This window comes from Episyrphus balteatus, chromosome 2 (genome assembly GCF_945859705.1).
Source record: "Episyrphus balteatus chromosome 2, idEpiBalt1.1, whole genome shotgun sequence".
Taxonomy (NCBI): domain Eukaryota; kingdom Metazoa; phylum Arthropoda; class Insecta; order Diptera; family Syrphidae; genus Episyrphus; species Episyrphus balteatus.
Window position 1 is genome coordinate 125,949,663 of NC_079135.1, and position 23,324 is coordinate 125,972,986.

The 23,324-nt window shown below is 30.9% G+C and overlaps 3 protein-coding genes across 4 annotated transcripts; 1 reads left to right on the forward strand and 2 right to left on the reverse strand.

Moving 5' to 3' along the window:
* Positions 1 to 97: 97 nt before the first annotated feature.
* LOC129911400 (ADP-ribosylation factor-related protein 1) lies at positions 98 to 5,934 on the reverse strand. Its single transcript, XM_055989206.1, has 4 exons — positions 5,732 to 5,934; positions 5,401 to 5,653; positions 423 to 594; positions 98 to 367 (listed from the first exon to the last, which is right to left on the reverse strand). The coding sequence occupies exons 1-4, from the start codon at positions 5,822 to 5,824 to the stop codon at positions 283 to 285; spliced, it is 603 nt and encodes a 200-aa protein (XP_055845181.1). The 5' UTR covers positions 5,825 to 5,934; the 3' UTR covers positions 98 to 282.
* Positions 5,935 to 12,555: 6,621 nt separating this feature from the next.
* On the forward strand, positions 12,556 to 16,854 carry LOC129911368 (uncharacterized). Its single transcript, XM_055989141.1, has 2 exons — positions 12,556 to 12,612; positions 12,681 to 16,854. Exon 2 carries the CDS (start codon positions 12,742 to 12,744, stop codon positions 16,156 to 16,158), a length of 3,417 nt encoding a protein of 1,138 aa, XP_055845116.1. The 5' UTR covers positions 12,556 to 12,612; positions 12,681 to 12,741; the 3' UTR covers positions 16,159 to 16,854.
* Positions 16,855 to 20,420: 3,566 nt separating this feature from the next.
* Positions 20,421 to 21,824, reverse strand: LOC129911389 (histone-lysine N-methyltransferase SETMAR-like). Of its 2 annotated transcripts, none has more exons than XM_055989191.1 (2): positions 20,689 to 21,824; positions 20,421 to 20,602 (listed from the first exon to the last, which is right to left on the reverse strand). In XM_055989191.1, exon 1 carries the CDS (start codon positions 21,743 to 21,745, stop codon positions 20,696 to 20,698), a length of 1,050 nt encoding a protein of 349 aa, XP_055845166.1. In that variant the 5' UTR covers positions 21,746 to 21,824; the 3' UTR covers positions 20,421 to 20,602; positions 20,689 to 20,695. The 2 variants fall into 2 exon arrangements, with proteins under 2 accessions (XP_055845166.1, XP_055845165.1); XM_055989190.1 differs by having other exon boundaries at positions 20,662 to 21,824.
* Between the last annotated feature and the right edge of the window lie 1,500 nt (positions 21,825 to 23,324).

The window sequence follows — 23,324 nt, forward strand, 5'->3', positions numbered from 1 at the left end:
GCAATAAGCGACACACTAGCGAAGACAAGTCAGAGGCGGTAGTGATAAAGAACCCACTGCTTGACTGCATTTAAAGTACAAACAAATGAGATAGGTATTTGGTTCTATAAATTGTTGTATTTCTTATTTCTTTTTCGTTTCGATTAAAACCTTAAAAACTAAAGATTACACACAAGGAATAAACTTTGTGTTTTATTTACATTAAAGTTGGATTTTAGTTTTGGAATTGATTTGGAAAATTTAAATTGGAGGGGATTTATTGGGTAGGGTGTTTTGGGAGTTTCAGTCATTTTCCATAGGTGGTCGGACAATTGAGTTTCTTTTGACGGCTTCCACAAGCCATTTGATGCCTTCGTCAACACCTTCCCTAGAAATGTATTTTATTTTTTATATTTGGATAAATTTGTGTCAAGATTTCTTACCCCGTTAGAGCTGACACGGGCATAGTTAGGCAATCCCTGCGACCAATTAGATCGCCAGCTTGTTGGAAAACAGGCTTGATTTCTCTCACACCCATGACATCAGGAAGATCCTGTTTATTGGCCAAAACTAGCAATGGCACTCCAGACAAGTGTTCATTTTGAATCATAGTATCTGAATAAATAATGAAACAAAGTCTTTTAGTGGAGAAAGTAAAGCAAATAATAAGGGAACCCAGCCGAACAGCTCCGATGTCGATGACCTTTTTTCAAACATTGGTAATTAAAAATACTTTAACAACTGCCGATGTTGCCGTATTTTTTTTTTTTTTATTTAAAATTATTTTTTTTTTAACAAACCAATATTTTTGCTTAAATTTCTGAATTAAATTATACCAAAAGATTCTCTAGGTAACTATAGGAAAAAAAATACATATTTGGGATTAAGGGACAATCTTCCATCGTTTAAGCGATAAATGCAATTATCTCACAAACTGACTTCAAACAGAAAAAAAAAAAATATTTTGAACACAACGGCAACACCTATGTACAATATTTAAAAACACATTTTTAAACAGCCAGATGCTTATTCCTATCTATAAAATTTAAATCCTCTAAATTTAATGAAGAGTTTTTGAAAAAATGGTCTCCAAACTTAGAATTCTGAAAAAAAATGTTATTAAAAAAATTTAAATGACTTTTTTTCAAATTTTCTCACAATAAAATATGAATTTATTTTTAAAAATTGTTTGGCTTTAGAAACTATTAGTTAAATTCCGAAGAGGAAGAGGTAATATATTTTACAGTTTTGAAAAAAAAAAAAATTAAAAACTACTTCAATTTCATTGGATTTTTTTTTATCAAAACAGAATTTTTGTATCGAAATAATTGATTTTCTTTGAGACTTTGGAAAATAAGACCTTCAAATTTTCACTATTTAACCTTTAACAATAAGGGCTGTTGAATGAAGAAAAAATAATTTAAATATTTAAATGTTGAACTTTGAAAAAAATAAGTTAATTTTTTTCAGAGACTTCTATTGAAACAAATTCTTCAAAAATGAAATACTTTTTAATTAATCATAAACTGTAATTTATATTGATATTTGCTTATATGAATTAAAATAAAAATTAACATAGCCGAAATTTTTTTTAAATTAATGCATATTTTATTACGAAAAAGTTTTAAAAATGTTCAGTAAATTTTTTGTTTCAAAATTCTGAGTTTGAGAAGTTTTTCGAAAACGCTGCATTCAATTAAATTAATTTTTATTTTACACACAGTAATAAGTTCCTAGCTTTTTAAAAATGTATGTTTTAATATTAATTAATTTTCCAAATGTTCCAAAAAATTTGTAATTAAATTTAAAAAATCAATACGACAATAGCGGAAATTCTTAACCTATAGAGCAGTAGCGTATCCAGAAAAAAATTTGGAGAAGGCTGGAAAATTTTTCAAATATTTTTTTTGTAGGTAAAATGTACGAAATTTGTTCCCTCTTTTTTATTCATCTTTGATCGAGATTGAAGAGCTGCGCTGCGGTACTGAAAGTGGTATAGTAGCATTTTACTGCTCTCGACATCTTTGTACTACTGTCTCCTCCTTTCACATTCAAAGTAGTGTTTTTGTTTCAAAGTTCTTGTGTCCCAAACAATTTACACAAACAGCAAGGGGTTGAGTCATCCTTAAGAAAAAAAAAACACATCATTTCGAACTTTGTCTATTGCTGAATTCAAAACTGTTAAAAGATTTATTCCTATCACGTCTAGTTTTTGAGCTATAGTCATCACTATTTTCTATATAAACGCCCATATTCCGCAATTACTCTGAAAGTGAATTGAAATCACTTTTTTATTTCACGTAAAATGAAAAATCATATTCTTCCAAGACGATATTATTGCAAATTGTAAAATAAAACTGAATTAGGTGAAGTGTAAAGCTAATGAGATTGCAAACACAGAGGCAGTGTTGAATTATGATAATTCATGCTTCATGTGTTTTATGGATTTTATATTAAATTTACAACAAATAAACATTACAAAACAATAAAAATTTAAGTTTTGATTATATTTTGTCCAAAATTTGCAGATAAATGAGTGAAAAAATCCAGAACAACTAATTTCACTTTCGGCAAGTGAATGCGCAAAAAGTGAAAAAGCAGAACTTGAAAGCTTCAAAAACTAATATGTATATATATATTTTTCGATAATATGTTGCTTTTTTTATCCAAATCAGAAGCGCAAACTGGAATTTGCTTAAAGAAACCATTAGTTCTGTAGAGTAGCTTATGTTGACTTAAGGAATTTTCGAAAATTTCATTTTTAATCTTGTTTTTTCATGGTTTTTAATTTTAATTGAACTGAAATTTTTGTCTCTACATTTAAGCGTGAGTGAACTAAGGTCCATTTTCTTCACTCGGAGTTGAACATAACTTGAGAATTTTTATATTAAAAATTCTCAAGTTATGTTCAACTCCGAGTGAAGAAAATGGACCTAAATTTCTGTAATTTTGTTTTTAAATTAAAACTTATAATGTAATGAGTAAATGCAGATAAGAGTTGACTGGTTTTCAATTTTTTTTTTTTTTTGGACTCAAGCTACTCTGTCTTATTGCCACAGAATGTTGACCACTAAGATTTTGAAGATTTTGATATACCAAAAATTTCATCTTTGAGATATTATTTTTGAAAAAAAAGTAACTATACTTAAGACGATACAATACGGCGTATTGAGATTGCATAAGAAGTTTAGCAAAATTTAACGGTGATGTAATTCGACGTCAAAATACTACAAAAATGATCTGAAGAATTCCGAATTGGACTAAAATCCGAAAAAATGTATCCCAATCTTAAAGGTCAGCTAAGGCACTTACTCAAACAAACACAAAGATCATCAAAATCGGAGCTGTTCGGCCAGGTTCCTAAATATTGCCATTTTTTGAGCTTTAGTTACTCCACTATTTAGCTCTTACTTAATAGGCTATTGATTATGTCGAAAAAAACAGGGTAATAAGGAACTAAGACGTTCACGGGTTTTTATTGCACGAATCGTTCAATGGGTTATAAAATAAGATAAAACCGCGGAGTGCTATTAAATGAGAGGGTGGAAACTGAAGATAGGGGTGCAAAAGCCCCCTTTTTGGTTTTTTTCAATATACCTCGTAAACCAAGCAAAATTTTGATATATTGCACATACAACTTTTTGTAGAGAATTAAATTTCCAATTGGAATAATGTTTTTTAAAAATTGAAAAAAAAATTTTCCATACCAAAATAGTCGAAACAATCATAAAAAAAATATCAAAAAATCGATTTTTTGAGTTTTTTTTGCTTTTTTAGTTGTACATTTTTTTTTGGGTTGAGATAGACATAAACATTGCTCCAAAGAAAAAAAAAAAGATTAAATTTCCTTCAAAATGCTGTACTCACTAAATTTTTTCATTGAAAATTGACCGAAGTATGGCCATTTTAATCTATCTTTTATTCGCATTTTTAGTTTTACTTAAGTAAAACAGAAACATTTAAGGGGAAAGTACGATAACTTAAGCACCAAGAACTGATAATGAGATTTTGTAGAGGGGTTAAATACAATCATTGTTTACTATAGGAGGGAGGGTCAATGTCCCCCCGTTTTGGAGGGAGGGGCAATTTTCTAAAAAAAAATACTTAAAATTTAAAAAAATTATTAAAAAACAACGGCAACACTTACAGTTTTGATTGATACTTTTTTCAAAAGCTAGAATTATAAACTTAATATTAATTTTAAAATTAAGTTATTTTAATCAATTCTTTTTGAAATAAACGATTGATTCCGATAAAGAAAGTATTTTGTCTATTTTTCAATTTTCTCAAAAAGTAGAAGGCATAGGAACATTATGATTTTCATGATTTGATAAGAAATCAATTAAGGCAGTTTACTTTGTCGTATTGAAGTCCACTGTCTTTGGGAAAATTGTACTCAATCTGCTTTTTAAACTTTTTTTTTCACAAGTTTTGACTTTGAAATCGGGCATTTCAAAAACAATTGATTAAAATACCTTCATTTTAAAATTAATATTAATGGCGTTTTCGATTGGCAGTCTGGAAGCGTCCGGAATCATTCTGAAAGCGTTTTATTCGTACAAAACTGACAGTTTTGTGTGAATAAAATTTTTTCAGAATGATTCCGGACTGCCAATCGAAAACGCCATAAGTTTATAATTCTAGCTTTTGAAAAAAGTATCAATCAAAACTGTAAGTGTTGCCGTTGTTTTTTAATAATTTTTTTAAATTTTAAGTATTTTTTTTTAGAAAATTGCCCCTCCTTCCAAAACGGGGGGACATTGACCCTCCCTCCCATAGTAAACAATGATTGTATTTAACCCCTCTACAAAATCTCATTATCAGTTCTTGGTGCTTAAGTTATCGTACTTTCCCCTTAAATGTTTCTGTTTTACTTAAGTAAAACTAAAAATGCGAAAAAAAAGCTAGATTAAAATAGCCATACGGTTAATTTTCAATGAAAAAATTTAGTGAGTACAGCATTTTGAAGGAAATTTAATCTTATTTTTTTCTTTGGAGCAATGTTTATGTCTATCTCAACCCAAAAAAAAAAAATGTACAACTAAAAAAGCAAAAAAAAAACTCAAAAAATCGATTTTTTGATATTTTTTTATGATTGTTTCGACTATTTTGGTATGGAAAATTTTTTTTTCAATTTTTAAAAAACATTATTCTAATTGGAAATTTAATTCTCTACAAAAAGTTGTGTGTGCAATATATCAAAATTTTGCTTGGTTTACGAGGTATATTGAAAAAAACCAAAAAGGGGGCTTTTGCACCCCTATCTTCAGTTTCCACCCTCTCATTTAATAGCACTCCGCGGTTTTATCTTCTTTTATAACCCATTGACCGATTCCTGCAATAAAAACTCGTGAACGTCTTAGTTCCTTTCTAAACTACATAATCAATAGCCTATCTAGATCTTAAGTGAACAATTATTACCAAAAATCTCTTTTGATTCATCCATTCGTTCACGATCATTAGAATCAATAACATAAATGACACCATGGCACTCTTCATAGTATTTATCCCATAACGATTGCAATTCTGTTTGACCACCTAAATCCCAGAAATTCAAACGTATTCCGAATACATCAATTTGGCCAATATTTAAGCCAACTGTCGTTGTGATTTTAGCTGGATTCATACCTTTATAGTTTTTTGTGAATTTTGTTTTAGCTGCTTCCAGGTAAGTCTGAGTTTAATGTTGATTTTTATTAATTTGTAAAGAGTATTATTTAGAAATTTTAGAAGAGAATTCTTGAATACTTACTGTTTTTCCGGCATTATCCAAACCAAGAATTACTATACAATATTCATCTTTTTGTGTATAATATCTGTATAGACCCGATAGTAATGTGTACATTGTATTTTTTGTCTTTTCTTTTTGTTAAAAGAAAGTTGAATTTATTAAATTTTTTAACATTTCCTATTTATGTTTTTTTTGGAGAAGACTACTTGGAATTTTTGGAAAAAGTGACATTTGACAGATTTGTGGAATTTGTATGTGGATTCTATGTTTGACAGTAGATTAAACAGAGATGCCACTTTGTTTTAAAAAATAGTGACATAGAAGTCATTATATTCGTCGCAGAGTTCGCTTCGTCGGTTGTATATTATTTTCGGGCACAGTACACATAAAAAGGTAATATATTCCGAACTGACATTGGTCGCCAAATTGTCAAAACATGACAATTTGGCGACCAATGTCAGCTACCGTAATTCTTAATTGTTTAAATTACCGACGAAAAACGCACAAAAACCGAAAAACCACGCACACAACTAATTTTTTAACAATTATTTACCATTTTCCGAGACGAAACACGAAGAAAATTTGTTATTTTTCAAATTATAATTTTTTTTAAATGACATTTTATGAATTAAAACAAAAACAAATTTCCTGTTTACTGCGATTGAAATATAAAAATTAAAGGCCGGCTTGACAGATTGGTGCCCATTTTTTGACAAACAAATTTTGACGTTTTCCGGAATATATTACCTTATTATGTGTACTGTGATTTTCGGGTATATTGAGTTTTTTTTAATTTATTAAAATGTTTTCGTTGCACATAGAGCCCGATAGAGTTGTTTTTTTTTTTAGTGCCGAGCTAAACGGTGATTTTTCAATCGCCTAACCAGTCAGGTTGTTGGCAAGAGGGGTGAAGTTTTTCCTCTTTTTGACGTTTGTTCCTAGAAAATGTAAATTGGAACGTGATTGGGCACAACACTGTGTAGCCAGGCCCTTATATTTTGGGTGTTTTTTTGAATAAAAACACATAAGAAAACGAGAAAATAGCTGTAAAATTTGCGTCTTCTAAAAAACACTACGTGTAGAAGCGAGCGACGCACCGAAACAAAAATGAAAAAAAAAAGTGGATAGTGTATGCACAAAAAATACTTCACTTGAGAATTTATTCCAGCTTATAATATTTTTTCCCAATATTTTGTATACCAGTTATAAATGTATATAACAGAATTAACAGGTTCACTACGTTTACATGAAGGGTTTAGATTAGTTTTAACAACTCTTTGACCACTTTGTAAAGCTGGGTCGAGTTGAAATGTACTTGGTAGTAAGGCCTAGTACGCAGCTGAAGCGTAACAAAAAAATTCCAGAAAAACATCAGAAAATTAGTTTTATAGCAAAAACAAAAAAAAAAATAATTGGTAAAATTTTAAGCACAAACGCCCTCGATAGAAAATCATTAAAAAAAATTTAATTTATTATGTAATTGTTTGTTGTTAAAGCCTAGTACGCAGATGGCTCTAAATTTTAGCTGTCATTTTTTTCTCTTTTTTTTTTAATTTGTTTTTAATAAAGGCATAGTGCCGGGCTACACGGTGATTTTTCAATCGCCTAACCAGTCAGGTTGTATTCAAGAGGGGTGAGGATTTTCATCTTTTTGACGTTTGTTCCTAGAAAATGTGAATCGGAACGTGATTGGGCACAACACTGTATGTGTGTAGCCAGGCCCATAAAGGTCAAAAATTGAAAATTTGCATACTCATTTTCTGACAGTTTTTCCGACCACAAAATTAAAAATAATGATGCAGAAAGCTTATGAGGTCTATAAGAAGCTTAAACGAATCCCCAAAGGAACGCAGCTAATATTAACTTGTCTCCTTATACCATGGTAACAAATGTTGTTTTATGGAAATCTTAAAAATAGTCCCCCTCCCCAGTGCGTACACGGCAGGCATGGAAAAGTCGATACAATTGTATCGAATTCGATACAAATGAGTTTGCTCGAGTACAAAAATACAATTCGTTTAAATTCGATACAATTATTTTGCATCAATCTAAGATTTAAAAAAAGAGGAAACCGAAGGTTAAAAAAAACGAGAGATCTATTTGTTTAAGTTTTAATTTAATTCCAGATTTTTTGAATTAAAATAAATGTTGCAATTTGAGTGTAGTGACTTGTTTTTTTTTGAAAATACTTATAAAACTGATCAAGTTGTTCTATTTTTTCGACATTCATCAGCAAATATTGTAAATGTTGTTGGAATCTGAGACTTATAAAGTCGAAATGCAAAAACTGAATTCACTCTTATAAATTCATAAAAAAAAAATGAAAACAATTTTCAAAGTATGTAAAGCATTAGGCCCGGAGTCCTGCAGACTTTTAAATGGAATAGTCATGTTAGTGTAGATTAAACTTCGTGAACTTCAAAGAAAACACGTTTGTCTTTATGCTGGAAATGTGTTCACATTATATCTTTTTAAAAAGTTTTGGTAATTACCGAGTATTCAAGTTCAAATGTGAGTCATTACCTAAAAACAACAATTATTGCACTTTTAATTTAGGTCTCCACGATTTTTGCATTTTTTTAATACATAGTGTTTTGTGAACAAGTACTTTTCCCCATATTTATCTATACCGCAATTAAATAAAAATTTCAATTTTACGCAGAAAATAATGAAATGTATCTTAATGGAAAATTTAAGAGTTTTTTCAAATGAAACATTTTGATTAAATTTTATTTTATTAATTACTCGCGTGAAAAATATATTTCAATACAATTATACCCATTTTAGTACAATACAAATGAAATTTTCAGTACAATTGAAAAATTTCATTTTCCATCCCTGGTACACGGCCTTATGAAAAACCCAGTATCAAACTGTTATACACAGTCCACAATTTATGACTTACCAAAATTTCCCAACTAACTGGAAGTCGCACATTTCTACTGGAAATCTTGCTGTTGCTTATTGGGCTTTTAAGCAATTTGTCTTTGTCTTTTTCCTTTCTATCATAACTGTTTATTAAAGAAGTACAAGAAAAAACCAACCAATTAAATCAAATCAATTCTGAGGAAAACAAACGCATACATGCATAATACATAAACACATGCATGCACAAGCGTATACATATACGCCACACTTTTCCTCAGAATTGAAATGTCAAAAGTTTTTTTTTCTGTTTTCTATTTTTTTTCTTCGACACTGACGTTTGGCTTAAAATCCCAATAACACAAAGTAGAGGCAAAAAGAAAATCCAGTTTTCCAACAAATGAATGGCCCTTTCTTTTATTAAATAAAGTTAACTTTGGTTGTTGTGTCAAAAAATTCGTTATTGTTGTTTATAGCCGTTTGTTATTATCACTTGATCCATATAGATCATTAATTAACACGTATTACAGCAACTACATCATGAGATCTTGCTTTTCATCAGGATCACGAATCGTGATCTTGCTTTTCATCAGGATCACGAATCGTGATCCTGATGAAAAGCAAGATCTCATATAGGTGTAATACGTGTCAATTAATGATCTATGGATCAAGTCCCAACTAGCACAACAGCTTCTATAAATTGAGATCTCGCAGGTTCTGCTTTGTATACAGCTTGTATTGAGCTTGCTTCGGAATTTAATCGCTTATAGAAGTTCGGACTTATTTAACAACTTCTAATAAGTTGTTTAAATACTGTTAAAGAAACTTAAACGAAGAAAGCTTGTTTTTCGGATAAGCTTGCTTAGTGAATTTATAGAGGCTTTACAGAAATTACCAAGATTTTATTTGATTTTTGATTTGATTAATTTAGCTCGGAAATTTTTTTCTTTGACATTTCTGCTATTTGAACTGATTAAGTTTTTGATTTCATTAATGAATATACTAGGATTGCCGAGTGGGTAGAGTGATGGACTACTACCAAGCAGATACGAAGTTCGACTCCTGGGTGTGGTAAAAAAATTATGTACTTTTCAAATTATTATTAATAGATAAACTAAATACTAATGGAATGTTATATATAATAGGTGTGTTTTTTTGTTTATCTATATAGATTTTGTGCAAAAAAACGACATCGAGATTTTTGAAATGAAAACAATTTACGTGTTAAAAACAACAAAAACTTTATCTGTATAGATTTTTGAAAAATCCAGATAATTATCCAGATTTTACTTTCTCTCGATAAAAACAGTAGTGCCAAGGTACTTTATTTGTTGTGTTCATACAAAAATATCTGAAAATATTAACAAAAAAAAAAAAAGCGGAGAAAAAGAGGTTTGAAAAAAACTCTCATAGAAAAAAATAATTACAAATTTGTTTGACATGGTTGCATTGAAATGTTAATATCTCGAGATATACGCAATGCACTTTTCAGATAAAAGTCTTAAATGGATCCTTATAAGATTGTTGAACAGATATGTATAAAAAATTACCAAAGTTTTTTCGAAAAATTAGAAATAAAAATAAAAAAGTTTTCACATTTGATTTTTAAAAAATCGAAAAAAAATTCAATATGGCTACCTTCAAACGCTTATAACACAAGAACGACGCAACTAATGTTAATGGTCATGGTCTTAAAATGTAGCTAAGAATATACAGATAATTTTTGGTTTTTTGTGAAAAAACAATTTTTTTGAATCCAACATGGATGCCATGGCCATATGAAAATTTTTGTTTGCATCCAACATGGATGTAATGGCCTTCCCACTTCGGAGTTAAAATAAAAAAAAAAAACAAAAGCAACATTTTTGACAGACAGCTGCCAAAGTATATGTACAGTGGTGCCAAATGTTTGCATGGATTTCAAAAATCCCGATGTCGTTTTTTTGCACAAAATCTATATAGATAAACAAAAAAACACACCTAATATCAGGTCAAAGGATAAAATTCATGATTTAAGGCTTGGCCACACCAGAGGGTATGCGGTAGCGGTACGGGTAGCGGTAACGATATTTGTATTAAAAAAATTCCACATCTGAACGTTGATGTGTCAGTTTGGAATTTTGTTCATACAAGTACCGTCACCGCTACCCGTACCGCTACCGCATACCCTCCGGTGTGGCCAAGCCTTTAAAGGCTTGGCCACATTGGAGGGTATGCGGTAGCGGTACGGGTAGCGGTGAGGGTACTTGTATGAAAAAAATTCCAAACTGACACATCAACGTTCAGGTGTGGAATTTTTTTAGTACAAATATCGTTACCGCTATACCGCATACCCTCCGGTGTGGCCAAGCCTTAAAACCTGCTAAATAAGAATTCTTTTTTGTTTTTGTAGTTGTTTTTTTTTTTAATTTCGATATTAAAGAGCTATACAAGCTGTTCCGAAGCTATCTGTCAAATCTCAAAGCTTCGGTAGAGCTTCGGTAAAGCTTCGTTTAAGATCCTTATAGAGAGTCAAACTTGTATAACGTTCTCCTTTTTCCATGCCCAACAACCTTACTAAAGTTTAAAAGAAGCTGAAATGTAGCATTTGTAATACCTTAACCGAAGCTGAAATGTTAGTTGGGGTGGGATAGTAAAAAACGGCTTATATGTTAGATTTTGTTAGAAAATTTCAACTTTAAACCAGAACTATAATTGGCGGATGGAGTCGGAAGCTACTGTCAATTGTTGTTGTTTTCCATAAGTTTTCATCCGACGAGTAGTGCGCTCTCAACCGCACTCGACGGATGAAAACTTATGGAAAACAACAACAATTGACAGTAGCATCCGACTCCATCCGCCAATTATAGTTCTGGCTTTATTTAGGAACTTTTGCGTCTAAGTAAGGGTATTTCAGGTTTCAGCATCTAACTGATGAGCCCACTGTCATACCTGGGCGAAACGCATATGGAGTTGAGGTCATTTTAACTTTTTAATTGAATTATATTCAATCGCCCAGCTTTAAAATAAAAATAATTTTCATTATTTTTTTTCCTTCCTTTATTTATTTATGAACGACTAATGTTACATTTTGTTGATCTGTCAAAACAAAATTTTTTGAGATCAATTTTAAGCATAATTCTTTTAAATTTAATTCTAAACAAATTGAAACAAAAATATGCATTAAATAATTTCAAAAATGAAAAAAAAAACAAACAATTCTCTTCTCACATCTTCCCCTCTCTTCCCCATTTACTTGTGTTTGACAGATTAACAGCCCTATTCCTTTGGGAGGTGGCAAAGTACTACTAGACTAGCGATTTTCAATGGAACGCACTTTCAACGAATTCAATACAAATCGTATCTACTCGGGAAGAAGAGCATGTGAGTAGATGATAGTACTAGTTGCTAGATTAACCAAAACATCTACTATTAGCCCTGTTCCATTGGAGGTGGTAGTTTACTCGTGAGTAGAAATCTAGTACAACAACTACACATTCCTATCTCGTCGAGTAGAAGATCATGTGTAAATTCTAGTACTAGATCTACTCATGAGTAAACTACCACCTCCAATGGAATGGGGCTATTAGTAGACTACCACCTCCAATGGAACAGAGCTTTTGGGGAATAAAAGAACGCACTTCTTCTTCCTGGTAAAATATGTTGTTTTAGTGCCGGGCTACACGGTGATTTTTCAATCGCCTAACCAGTCAGTTTGTAGGCAAGAGGGGTGAGGATTTTCCTCTTTTTGACGTTTGTTCCTAGAAAATGTGATTTGGAACTTGATTGGACACAACATTGTGTAGCCAGGCCCTTAGAGATTTGAAAAATAGCCCCTAGTGCGTACTTAGCTTTATGAAAAAATCCCCATATTAAACTGTTATACACAGTCCACAATTTAAAGCTACCAACAAAAATTTCCCAACTACCTGGAAGTCCCACAATTCCCACTGGAAATCTTCCTATCCCTTCTAACAAAAAAATAGAGAGAAAATGAAAAATCCAATTTTCCCATCAAATGAATGTCAACAGCAGCAAATACATACCAATTTGGGAAAGTAAAAATAAAATTTCAATTAAAATAGTATATTTATTGTTATTTTTTTTCATCTTTTCAATATTGCAGGTGTTCACAACAACCTAGAAAACATTATCTAGTGTTTTCTTCAACTACTACGTATAAAAAAATGTCCATCTTACTCGAAAAGAAATCCACCATATCAAATTGTATACAATGGACACAAATTTTTTATGTATTTGTGTTAATAATAAACACCAACTACTGCATTAAAGCTGAACAACATCCAGCCGAAGAAGATGGCCCACTATTATCTGTACAAACTGCTATAAATTTAGAAGTTAATCTACCTTGCGATTTAACACCAGCAACAACCATGAACACAGACAAAGTACAATTAGTTATATGGTACAAACAAGGTAGTATTAAACCAATATATACATTTGATGCTAGAGGTAGAACATTACAACAAGCTATACCATGGGCTGATGAGATAGTATTAAAAAATAAAGCTCAATTTTTATATGATACTAATCCGCCAGCATTGAAAATCAAAAATGTACAACAAGATGATGCTGGTTTGTACAAGTGTAGAGTTGATTTTCACAAGTCTCCAACACGGAATTGGAGAGTTAATGTTACCGTCATTGTTGCACCAACTAAATTAACTATAATTGATTTATATGGAGCTGCTATTCGTAATAATATAGTTGGTCCATATTTAGAAGGGAATAGTATTAATTTGACATGTCTTTCGAGTGGAGGAATTCCTCCACCAAAAGTTTCATGGTGGAAAGAACATGCTTTAGTTGATGATTCATATCAAATACTTCCTGATGGGACAGTTAGGAATGTCTTGCATTTACCAAACATATCTCGAGCTGATTTACTATCAGCTTACACTTGTCAAGCTAGCAATGGTCATATTGTGGCTGTATTGTCGGCAAAAGTCAAAATCGAAATGAAATTGCCTCCTTTGAATATCTTACTTCAAGGAATCAATCATCCAATAGTCGCTGGGGTGAGAACTCATGTGACTTGTACTTCGGTTGGGGCTAGACCACCGCCCAGAATCATCTGGAAGAAAGGTGGTGTCGAAATGAGGGGTGCCACACAGTCGACATCGACAGATGGCAACTCTACCATCTCCGAGTTGGTATTAGTACCAGCTCCGGAAGATAATGAAAAAGAGGTAGCTTGTTTAGTTGCTAAAACATTACCATCGACTCAACTCGATTCGGGAATGCAACCATCTTATGAAAATTCCTTTGGAACTATGGAATTATATTTAAAAGACTCTCGTGTTCTTAATGTTACTCATGCACCGATTGTGTCATTGAATTTGGGTGCTCCTCTGGACGCCAATAATCTAATGAGTGGTTCGGATGTCTTTTTGGATTGTAGTATTGTTGCAAATCCACAAATCACACGAATTGAATGGTATCATAATGATAAGAAACTCCATTCTGCCCGAGGAGTACTTATTTCCAATCAAACTCTAGTTCTTCAAAGTATATCGAAATTTTCACATGGAAAATACTTCTGTTTAGCAACAAATATTCAAGGAAGTGTATCGAGTAATGAAGTTTATTTAGATGTTAAATATTCACCAATTTGTGAAGCTCAGTCGACCATCATTAGAGCAGCTATAAAACAAACAATAAATATAACATGTTCAGTTGATTCAAATCCATTATATGATTTAAATTTTAAATGGCATTTTAATAATTCATTAGATAATATTATTGAATTGCCAGAACCATCAAGTCAAATGGAAGAAGGATTTCATAATTTTGCACCTTCATCGCTTCCTTTAAAAGGTGACCCACCAGCAACTTCATCTGTTCGACATAATAATCATTATAAGCTATATCAGCATCAACATCACAAAAATCCACATCATCATCATAAAACATTGTATGAAAAAATTATAATACAACAAAAACATCATCAACCTTCGTCGTCGTCGTCAAATGGTTTAAATAATCATGATTTTCATGGGAAAATACATTTCTCATCAGTATTAGCATCATCATTAAATGCACCACTTTATACAACGTTAAATGCATTAGAAGAAAATCCACCTAAAAGACATCATACATATCATATTAATGGTAATAAATCAAAAATTGATAATAATCATAATCATCATCAACATCATAATGATTATAATTTAATTGGAAATCATGACAATAATCATGACGAAGAAATGCCACTTGCACAAATGCTTTATTCAAATATGGTCTACACAAACCAGATAGATAAAAACCATCGATCACATTATGATTATTCAAAAGATCAAATGCAAGATAATGATATTAGTAGGAAATCTCAAACAACAACAAATATGAGGCATTTTAACCAAAAAGGTGGTGGTTCTATAAAATCTACAAAACCAGAACAAATATTATACAATGTCTATCCATATTATATTGAATCATATGAAAGTTTTGGAGCAATTTCATGTATTGCAAGTAATAAAATGGGCCAGAGTCAACCATGTTGGTATCATATTCAACCGGCAGATGTACCAGATCCTGTAAAAAGTTGTTCTGCCCACAATGCTACTCCGAGTTCGATACAAATACAATGTACTCCAGGTTATGATGGTGGTATACCACAACATTTCCATATACAAGTTTATGATGAGCTAAATCGACAAGTTTTGTATAATGTAACTTTTAAGCATTCCACATTTAAAATTAAAAGTTTACCATCTGATTCGGTATTTGTCTTAAGAATAACTTCGATTAATTTACAAGGTTCAAGTAAGCTTGTTTATCGATTGAGAGCGAGGACTTTATCTGTTCCATTGTTAAGAACTGCATCATCGACTGCTGTTTTGGTACAATTAACACCGGTTTTGGGGGCTTTAGTTGGATTGACTTTAACCCTTACATTGGTGGTTATTTGCGTGGTTATTTATATAAAATTTCGTAAAAAACACATTTATCGATCAAATGGAAATACTATCGAAACATTAGATAAAGGTGGAAGTGTAGAATTACTTGGTCGTAATTTAGGAAGTCGTCGTTCATCGTATGAAGATAAAAATCCTGATGTAGTTCCTCTAGAAAATAGTGATGATGAATTTCATGCTGAAGAGGAAGCATTTCATCGGCTAAATATGGAATCAAATAGGATATTATGTCGACAGGCATTATCTTCATCACCACCACCTCAACTTCATCATTCATCGAATCAACAACAACAACAAGTAAAAAAAGGAGAAATATCATTAACTACAAATCCAGTTTATAATGTTTGTAATACACCACAACGAATACAACAGCCAACTTATTCAACTACATGCTCTCCACATTTAGTAACGAGTAATAGTTCATCGAACATTTATACCCGAGTACCAGGACGAACAAATATTGTACCTAGCAGCTATGAAACATCATCAATAACCCCGTCCACATCACCATATGGTTCATTAAATGTATGCATGATGCCATTATTGGGTCAATCTTCATCTCATTTACAATCATTACAACCGCATCAGCTTCAGTATCAAAAAACCCAACTTCATCCCACAACCAGTGATAATTTAAGATTTTACAGTTATACAATGAATCCCTGAGAATTACTTAATGATAATACCAAACTACACCAACAAATGGTTAGTATTGGTAGTAGTAATAACAGTGTTTGCACGAGTTCCGCCGAAAGAACGACAATTGTTTAGCCATTTTTTTGTTCAAATGACTCAAATTAAACAAAAAGAAAGAAGTTAAATATACTCGTATAACAATAATTACGTAAGACTTTATATGTAAAATAATTAAAAAAAAAAAAAAAGAAAACTATCGTAGCTTTATTCCCTTTTTGAAAACATGAAAAACAAAAAAAATAAGTCTTCAAAATTAAAAAAAAAACATCTCTCTTTTTTCATATCAATATCTAGAGATATTATTACAATTATAAGCACTTTTATATTAATAAATTAGTTATAGACAAATAAAAAAAAAAACTTATCTTTCTTAAAAGATTAATTATAAATGATTACAAAAAAAAAAAAAAACACAAAACTAAACGTGTTATATGTTTGTTTAAAAAAAATAGATATTAAATAAAACGCAACAACACAGCATAATAAAAATATATAACATAAATTATAATTGTGTACAACGTTAAATAATAAAATTACACTGCAAAATGTAACAAACAAAACTTTTATTATTACGTTGGCGCTCGCGCTTTATAATGTTTAGGCAAACAGTAAAAAAAAATCGATTTTAAGAATAAATAAATAAATAAAAACACAAAAAAACCTGTCATTTTTAAATGCAGTTTAAGCAAAACAGAAGTGCCTCTGGGTTCGATGATCTAACGCATCGTTGTGCAAAAGTGCGCATTGGACAAATTTTGGTATTAAAATTTTCAAAAGCCATATTCACTTAGAAATGTTGTGAAACTTTTGAAAAACTAAAATGTACAAAAATAGAGGTATATTTTTTCCCTAATTTTGTGAAAAGTTAACACAATCAATTCAGAAATATAATATTTTTTAATTTTATTATTATAGTTTCCTATTTTTGTTATTACATAGGCTGTGTTACTTTGGGCTCAGCAAAGTACTTTTTAGTACTTCTGAATCCATTTAAAGACATTTTTTCTATAGAAGAAATGGAGTTGAATACAACCAGAAGTACTTAGCAGTAGATACTTAAGGCTAAAGGAACACAGCTATATTTAGTTTTACATATTATTATCGTCATTTCTATTTTTAACCCTCTGTCGGCACACGTGTGCGAATATGGCAGGACAAAAAGAAAAAATTACGATTTTTTTTCGGAATTCTAAATACAATATTCGAATTCCTCGGAATATTCTACATCAATTTCATACTTGATTCTCTATAAAATATTGTGACCGAAAAGAGTTCTAGCGACATGAAAAAGTATAAACCAAATTCGCACCCGTGTGCCTTAGGGTGGGTCAAAAAAATCGAAATTCTTTATTTTGATTTGGTACTCCGAAAAATCGATTGCTAGACACCTCTAGAATATACACACCAAATATGAGCTCTTAATATTAATGGCAAGGTCCTCCGCTTCGCAATTTTCCATTTTTACATCTAGCTTCGACAAAAAAAATCATTTTTTTAAAACTCGAGTTTTTAACAAATTTCTTAACATATTCTTGTAGGAAATTGAACGCTCTACAAAAAAGGCCCTGTACACTTTTTTCGTTTGTCTAACCGTTTAATAGATATTTGAGGTCAAAAAATCGAGAAAATCTTTAAAAAATCGTTTTTTGTTCTTAATTTTGTAACAAATTGAAAAATTATAATAATCAAACGCGCAAGACATATTCTTGTATGAAATAGATTGTTTCAAAAAAAGGTCTTGTTAACTTTTTTCATTAATCTAACCATTCTAAAGAGATTCAAGGTCAAAGTTAAAAAAAATTATAAAAACATTTTTTACTTTTCAAAATTTTCTAATTCACTGAAAACTCATTATTTTCAAATTAGCAAGATATATTCTTGTAGGGGCTTAAACGTTCTACAGAAAATTCCTTGGAATCAAATTGATTGCTTTAACCGTTTAAAAGATAATCGTATCCAAATCGCAATGCATACGAGTCATAATAAAACTACTGAAATCAGTGGGCATTGGTTTGGATACGGATATCTTCTAAACGGTTAAAGCAATCAATTTGATTCCAAGGAAGAACGTTTAAGCCCCTATAAGAATATATCTTGCTAATTTGAAAATAATGAATTTTCAGTGAATTAAAAAATTTTGAAAAGTAAAAAATGTTTTTATAATTTTTTTTAACTTTGACCTTGAATCTCTTTAGAATGGTTAAATTAATAAAAAAAGTTAACAAGACCTTTTTGTGGAACAATCAATTTCATACAAGAATATGTCTTGCGCGTTTGATTATTATAATTTTTCAATTTGTTACAAAATTAAGAACAAAAAACGATTTTTTAAAGATTTTCTCGATTTTTTGACCTCAAATATCTATTAAACGGTTAGATAAACGAAAAAAGTGTACAAGGCCTTTTTTGTAAAATGGAAAATTGCGAAGCGGAGGACCTTGCCATTAATATAAAGAGCTCATATTTGGTGTGTATATTCTAGAGGTATCTAGCAATCGATTTTTCGGATTACCAAATCAAAAAAAAATATTTTGATTCTTTGACCCACCCTAGTGTGCCTATCACGTCACAAAAAAGAGGTGTGCCTACAGAGGGTTAATATAATTATGTTTCAGTTAAACGTAGAAAATTTTTTCATCATATATTTTTTAATAAATTTTTCCGTTTGGCAAATTTATATTTTGATCTACATATAAATTGATTTTTTTTGGATTTAAAAAAAAAACTTCAAATATTTTTGTTTTTTAAACGGGTTGATACCTACCTATATTTTTTTAAAATTTCGTTTTCATTTTCTTTAAAATGGCATTACAACTTTTTCTTTTATTTGTACTTTTATTATTTTGACTTTGACATAATCGTCGATGGTATTTTTTCGTTAACATGTTCGCTGTTGACTTTGGAGGTTTAACAATTTTTCGTTTCACTATAGCTGCGTACTAGGCTTTATAGCTGAGGGAGATATCCTGTCCACTTCTATTCATGGGTACATAAAATCTGATGCATTTACGATCGATATACATTTCTACATATACATATAAATCTGGTAAATTCACAAACGTCAAATTTTTTGGTAGTGATTACGCATCACTGCTTTTTTGCGATGCTGATCGTTGCTCAGCTGATTACGATGCGATGCTGATTGACTAAAAAAGTTTTACGTTTAAAAATAATTTTTGCTTAATGATGGAAGTGATACTAATAAAAACTCTTTGTTGTAATTACAATCTGGAGCCACACATTTTATCTCCTCCAGAACTTTCCTCAATTTGATTGTATACTTTTCATTGTCCTTTTCCCCAATTTTTACTCTAAATCGCGTCGGCATCAACAACTTATCAAAAAAAAATCCTTCATGCTTTTTTGTTTGATATTTGCACATCAGTTGATCCAACTTTGCAACGATTGACATTTTAAGTGATGCTATTTATTTGCGTGCTACAGGAATAATCGCAAATCATTTCTGCAGTGATGCGTTTGTGAATTTGCACATCTTTTCTGCCGGGTACAAAGGGGTTAAGTCATAAATAATAGTTTACCAGAAAATGCGATTGAAGCTGAGCTAATGTATGAACATCGATGAATTTTTGAGCATTGATTCTTTTATAGGAAAGAGTTGCTCTAAATTTATGTTTATGATACCAAATATGAGATAAAATAGAGCTTATTCTTATTTCATCAAAACCCGAAAAGAACTATCTGTGTCCTGAATAAAGTTTGTATTTTAATTCATTATTCTAATAGTTAAAAGTTGTCATAAACTAGCGTCATTTCATATCATAGAAAGGGTCTCGGTCTATCGATAAGTAGTTATCTTCACAATTAGTCCAGAAATCAAGCTTTTAGACTGTTTTCACTAGATCCCAATGAGATAATTTCAAAAAATTTTCTCATTTCGAATATCTAATCGTATAGAAAATCAATTAGAAATTAGAACATACATTGCTAATTTCCGAAATTATCTTATTTTGGCTTTATAGAAAACATTTAAATTTTGTATCCTAAAGCACACCTAGTAGGTATTTAAAATATTAAGAAGTAAGTTCACGGAGATAGAAAAAATTTCTATTGAGAGCTCATTCAAAATTTACTGTGCCTGTTTTCACTAGACCCCAAATGAGATAATTTCGCAAGTAAGGTTCGATTTGGCATTCGAAATTACCTCATAATGGGCTCTAGTGAGAACAGGATTAAAAACTGTCAGTTATACAAGATAAATTTTAAACAATATCTATTTTAAATAAAGAAACGTTTAATAGATCAAAATGAGGCAACAATACAAAAACCTATTTCAACAGCCAAGAGATCAAAATGAAATTATAAAAAAAAAAAAACAATAAATACAAAGATAAGCATCCTCGCCGTGATGTCCAATCATTTGTCTTCAAATTCATTAGTGGCCAGGTAGGTATTTCTGTAAAAAAAGAAGATTAAATTAAAAAACAAATTTTGTATGTAGGTCTAGGTACCTACAATATATAGTTCTTTCAGATTATTTACATAAATCCTAAAATTTGGGGGGAAATTTTATAACATCTGTGTAATCTCCATTTGAGTTTATACACAAATTCCAATGTTTTTTCCAATCATCGAAACACTTTTGAAAAGCTGTTCTCCGAATGTCCCGTAAATTCTTTTCAATACTAATTTTAATATTTTCCGGCGAGTCACGAGGGTAGAAATTTTTAAATTGATGATAAAAAAAAAAGTGATACGGAGATAAATCTGGTGAAAAAGGAGGTTGATCAATTGTTTGTATTCCATTTAGGGTCTTAAATTCGATCACATCTTTAATTCTATGCGATGGTGCATTATTGTCATGTAAGATCCACGATTTGTTCTTCCACAAATCAGGCAGTTTATGGCGAATTGTCTCAGACAACCGCTTCAATACCTCCAAATAATAACCGCTATAATAAAACTGTTCTGCTTGAAGGACTTCGTAATGAACCAAACCGTTAATGTTAAAGAACGCAATGAACAAGACTTTGCCATCTGGAGAACACTCAACTGGTTTCCTACCATCAAGGTTTTCGTTTTGTTTTCTCGTGAATTCATTGACCACGTAGAAAAAAGTCTCACCACCTGTTATAATGCGTTCCATGAATTTGGGATCAGAATTAGAGCGAGCTAACATATCTGAAGAGAATTGTTTGCGACTATCTTTTAGATCAGAATTCAATTCTCTTAGGAATTGATATACGCCGACACCTCGAACACGCAGAATGTCGGTTAAAATCATTGAAGCACTAAAAGAAGTTATGTGACATTCACGTGCAATGTCGTAATCTGAGGAAAGGCGATTTTCGATTAAAAGTTGTTTAACTTTTTCGACTATATCGGCTTTTCCAATATCAGGAGGGTAATATTGGCAAGCCTCGTGAGGTCCCATTTTTCGTAAATGTTTATAGTAAAATGCACGAGCGTAAGTATGTGTTTTATTTGCAAATCCATTGCCATAAGTCTTTTTTAACATATCCAATGCTTGCATATAGTTTTTTTCATTTGCACAACAAAAGTGCATGCAAACTTCTAATTCAATAATTATATCATTCATTTTTTTTTTAATTTGTGTTTGGGTAAATTATTGGTATGGGGTTTTTTGTTTAAAAAGTAACAGGATAACAGAAAAAATCAAATGTGTTTTTAAATACATACATATGTAACTAAAAACAAAACAAACTATAGATAGCCAAACAATAGTTTGCAAAAGGCGCGTTCAGGAATCTATACAAATAAAACATTATCCGGATTTTGGATAAATTTGGGCAGTGTTTACATTAGAAGTTTTTCTATCCGCGAATGGTGCACTAATAGCCTTGTTCCTTTGAGGGTTGGCAAAGTACTCCTACACTCAGGGGAAAAAAATAGTTATTTTCTTAGAGGATATAATATATGGAGTGCTTGTGCTGTTAGTTCCGTGAAGCTTTTATAGAGGGCTCTAGTTTCTTTAAGTTTTTCGATGAGTGCATGCCTTCATTTTATTTTCATTTGATGGCTGTCATCAACAAGCGTGTTTATTTACAGCTGCGGAACCGGACTCTCATTGAAAAACGAAGGCAGCGACCCCTATCCATGCATATGGCGTTACAATGTATTAGGTATAGGAACAAGCACTCCATATATTAGGTATATCCTCTAAGGTTATTTTGTAACTATTTTTTTTTTGATAGAAAATAGTTACAAAATAGTTAAAGATGACTATTATAATAGTCACATGCTAAAACAAAATAGTTAAAAATAACTATAAAAATAGTTAAAATTGACTATGCCGCAGTAATTACGTTACTATTAAAATAGTAATTTTTAACTATTAGGGGTATTCACGATTCGATGCAAATGGTCTTGTATCGTTGTAAAAGTGCAAAAGTGTAACATTTTCTTAAAATAAAACAACCAAATATACAGACTAGAATTTTTTTACACTTTTACACTTTTGCTATACCCCAACCCTATTGCAAAAATAAAATACAATATTGCAAAATTTGTCTATTGTAGTTGTAGTAGTAGAAAACAAAATTTTGCATTTTTACACTTTTTTGTTACACCGGATCGTGAATACCCCTATTATGTTTATAGTTAGAAATAAAGGTATAACTACAACGGCCACTTTTTGCAAAAAGTCAAAAAGTGAAAATTTTCAAACTCATTTTGTGACAGTTTTTTAAAATTAAAAATAATGATGCAGAAAGCTTATTTTTAGCGCTAGTAAGAAATAAAAAAAAATTTAATTTTTTAAATTTCCCACTTTTTCACTTTTTAGGTCATTGTAGTTATGGCTTAACTATTATAATAGTTATATGCCAAAGCAAAATAGTTAAGCCTTAACAACATTGGCTCAAAAAGTGAAAAAGTACAAAAGTGAAAATTTTCAAACGCATTTTTGTATAGTTTCTCGTGATAAAAAATTAAAACAAATAATGCAGAAAGCTTATTTTTTGGCCTAAAAAACACTTTGTATACTCTTTATACAAAAGTACTTTTGTACTTTTTGAAAAAGTGGTGTATGTAGTTAAGCCGTTAAAAGTAACTATTTTGTATAGTTGCAGAAAACAAGATGTTGTATAGTTACAGATGACAAGATGTCGGAGCTTGCCAGTGCGAGTACAAGTTTCAACTTTCAAGTCGTTCGGGTA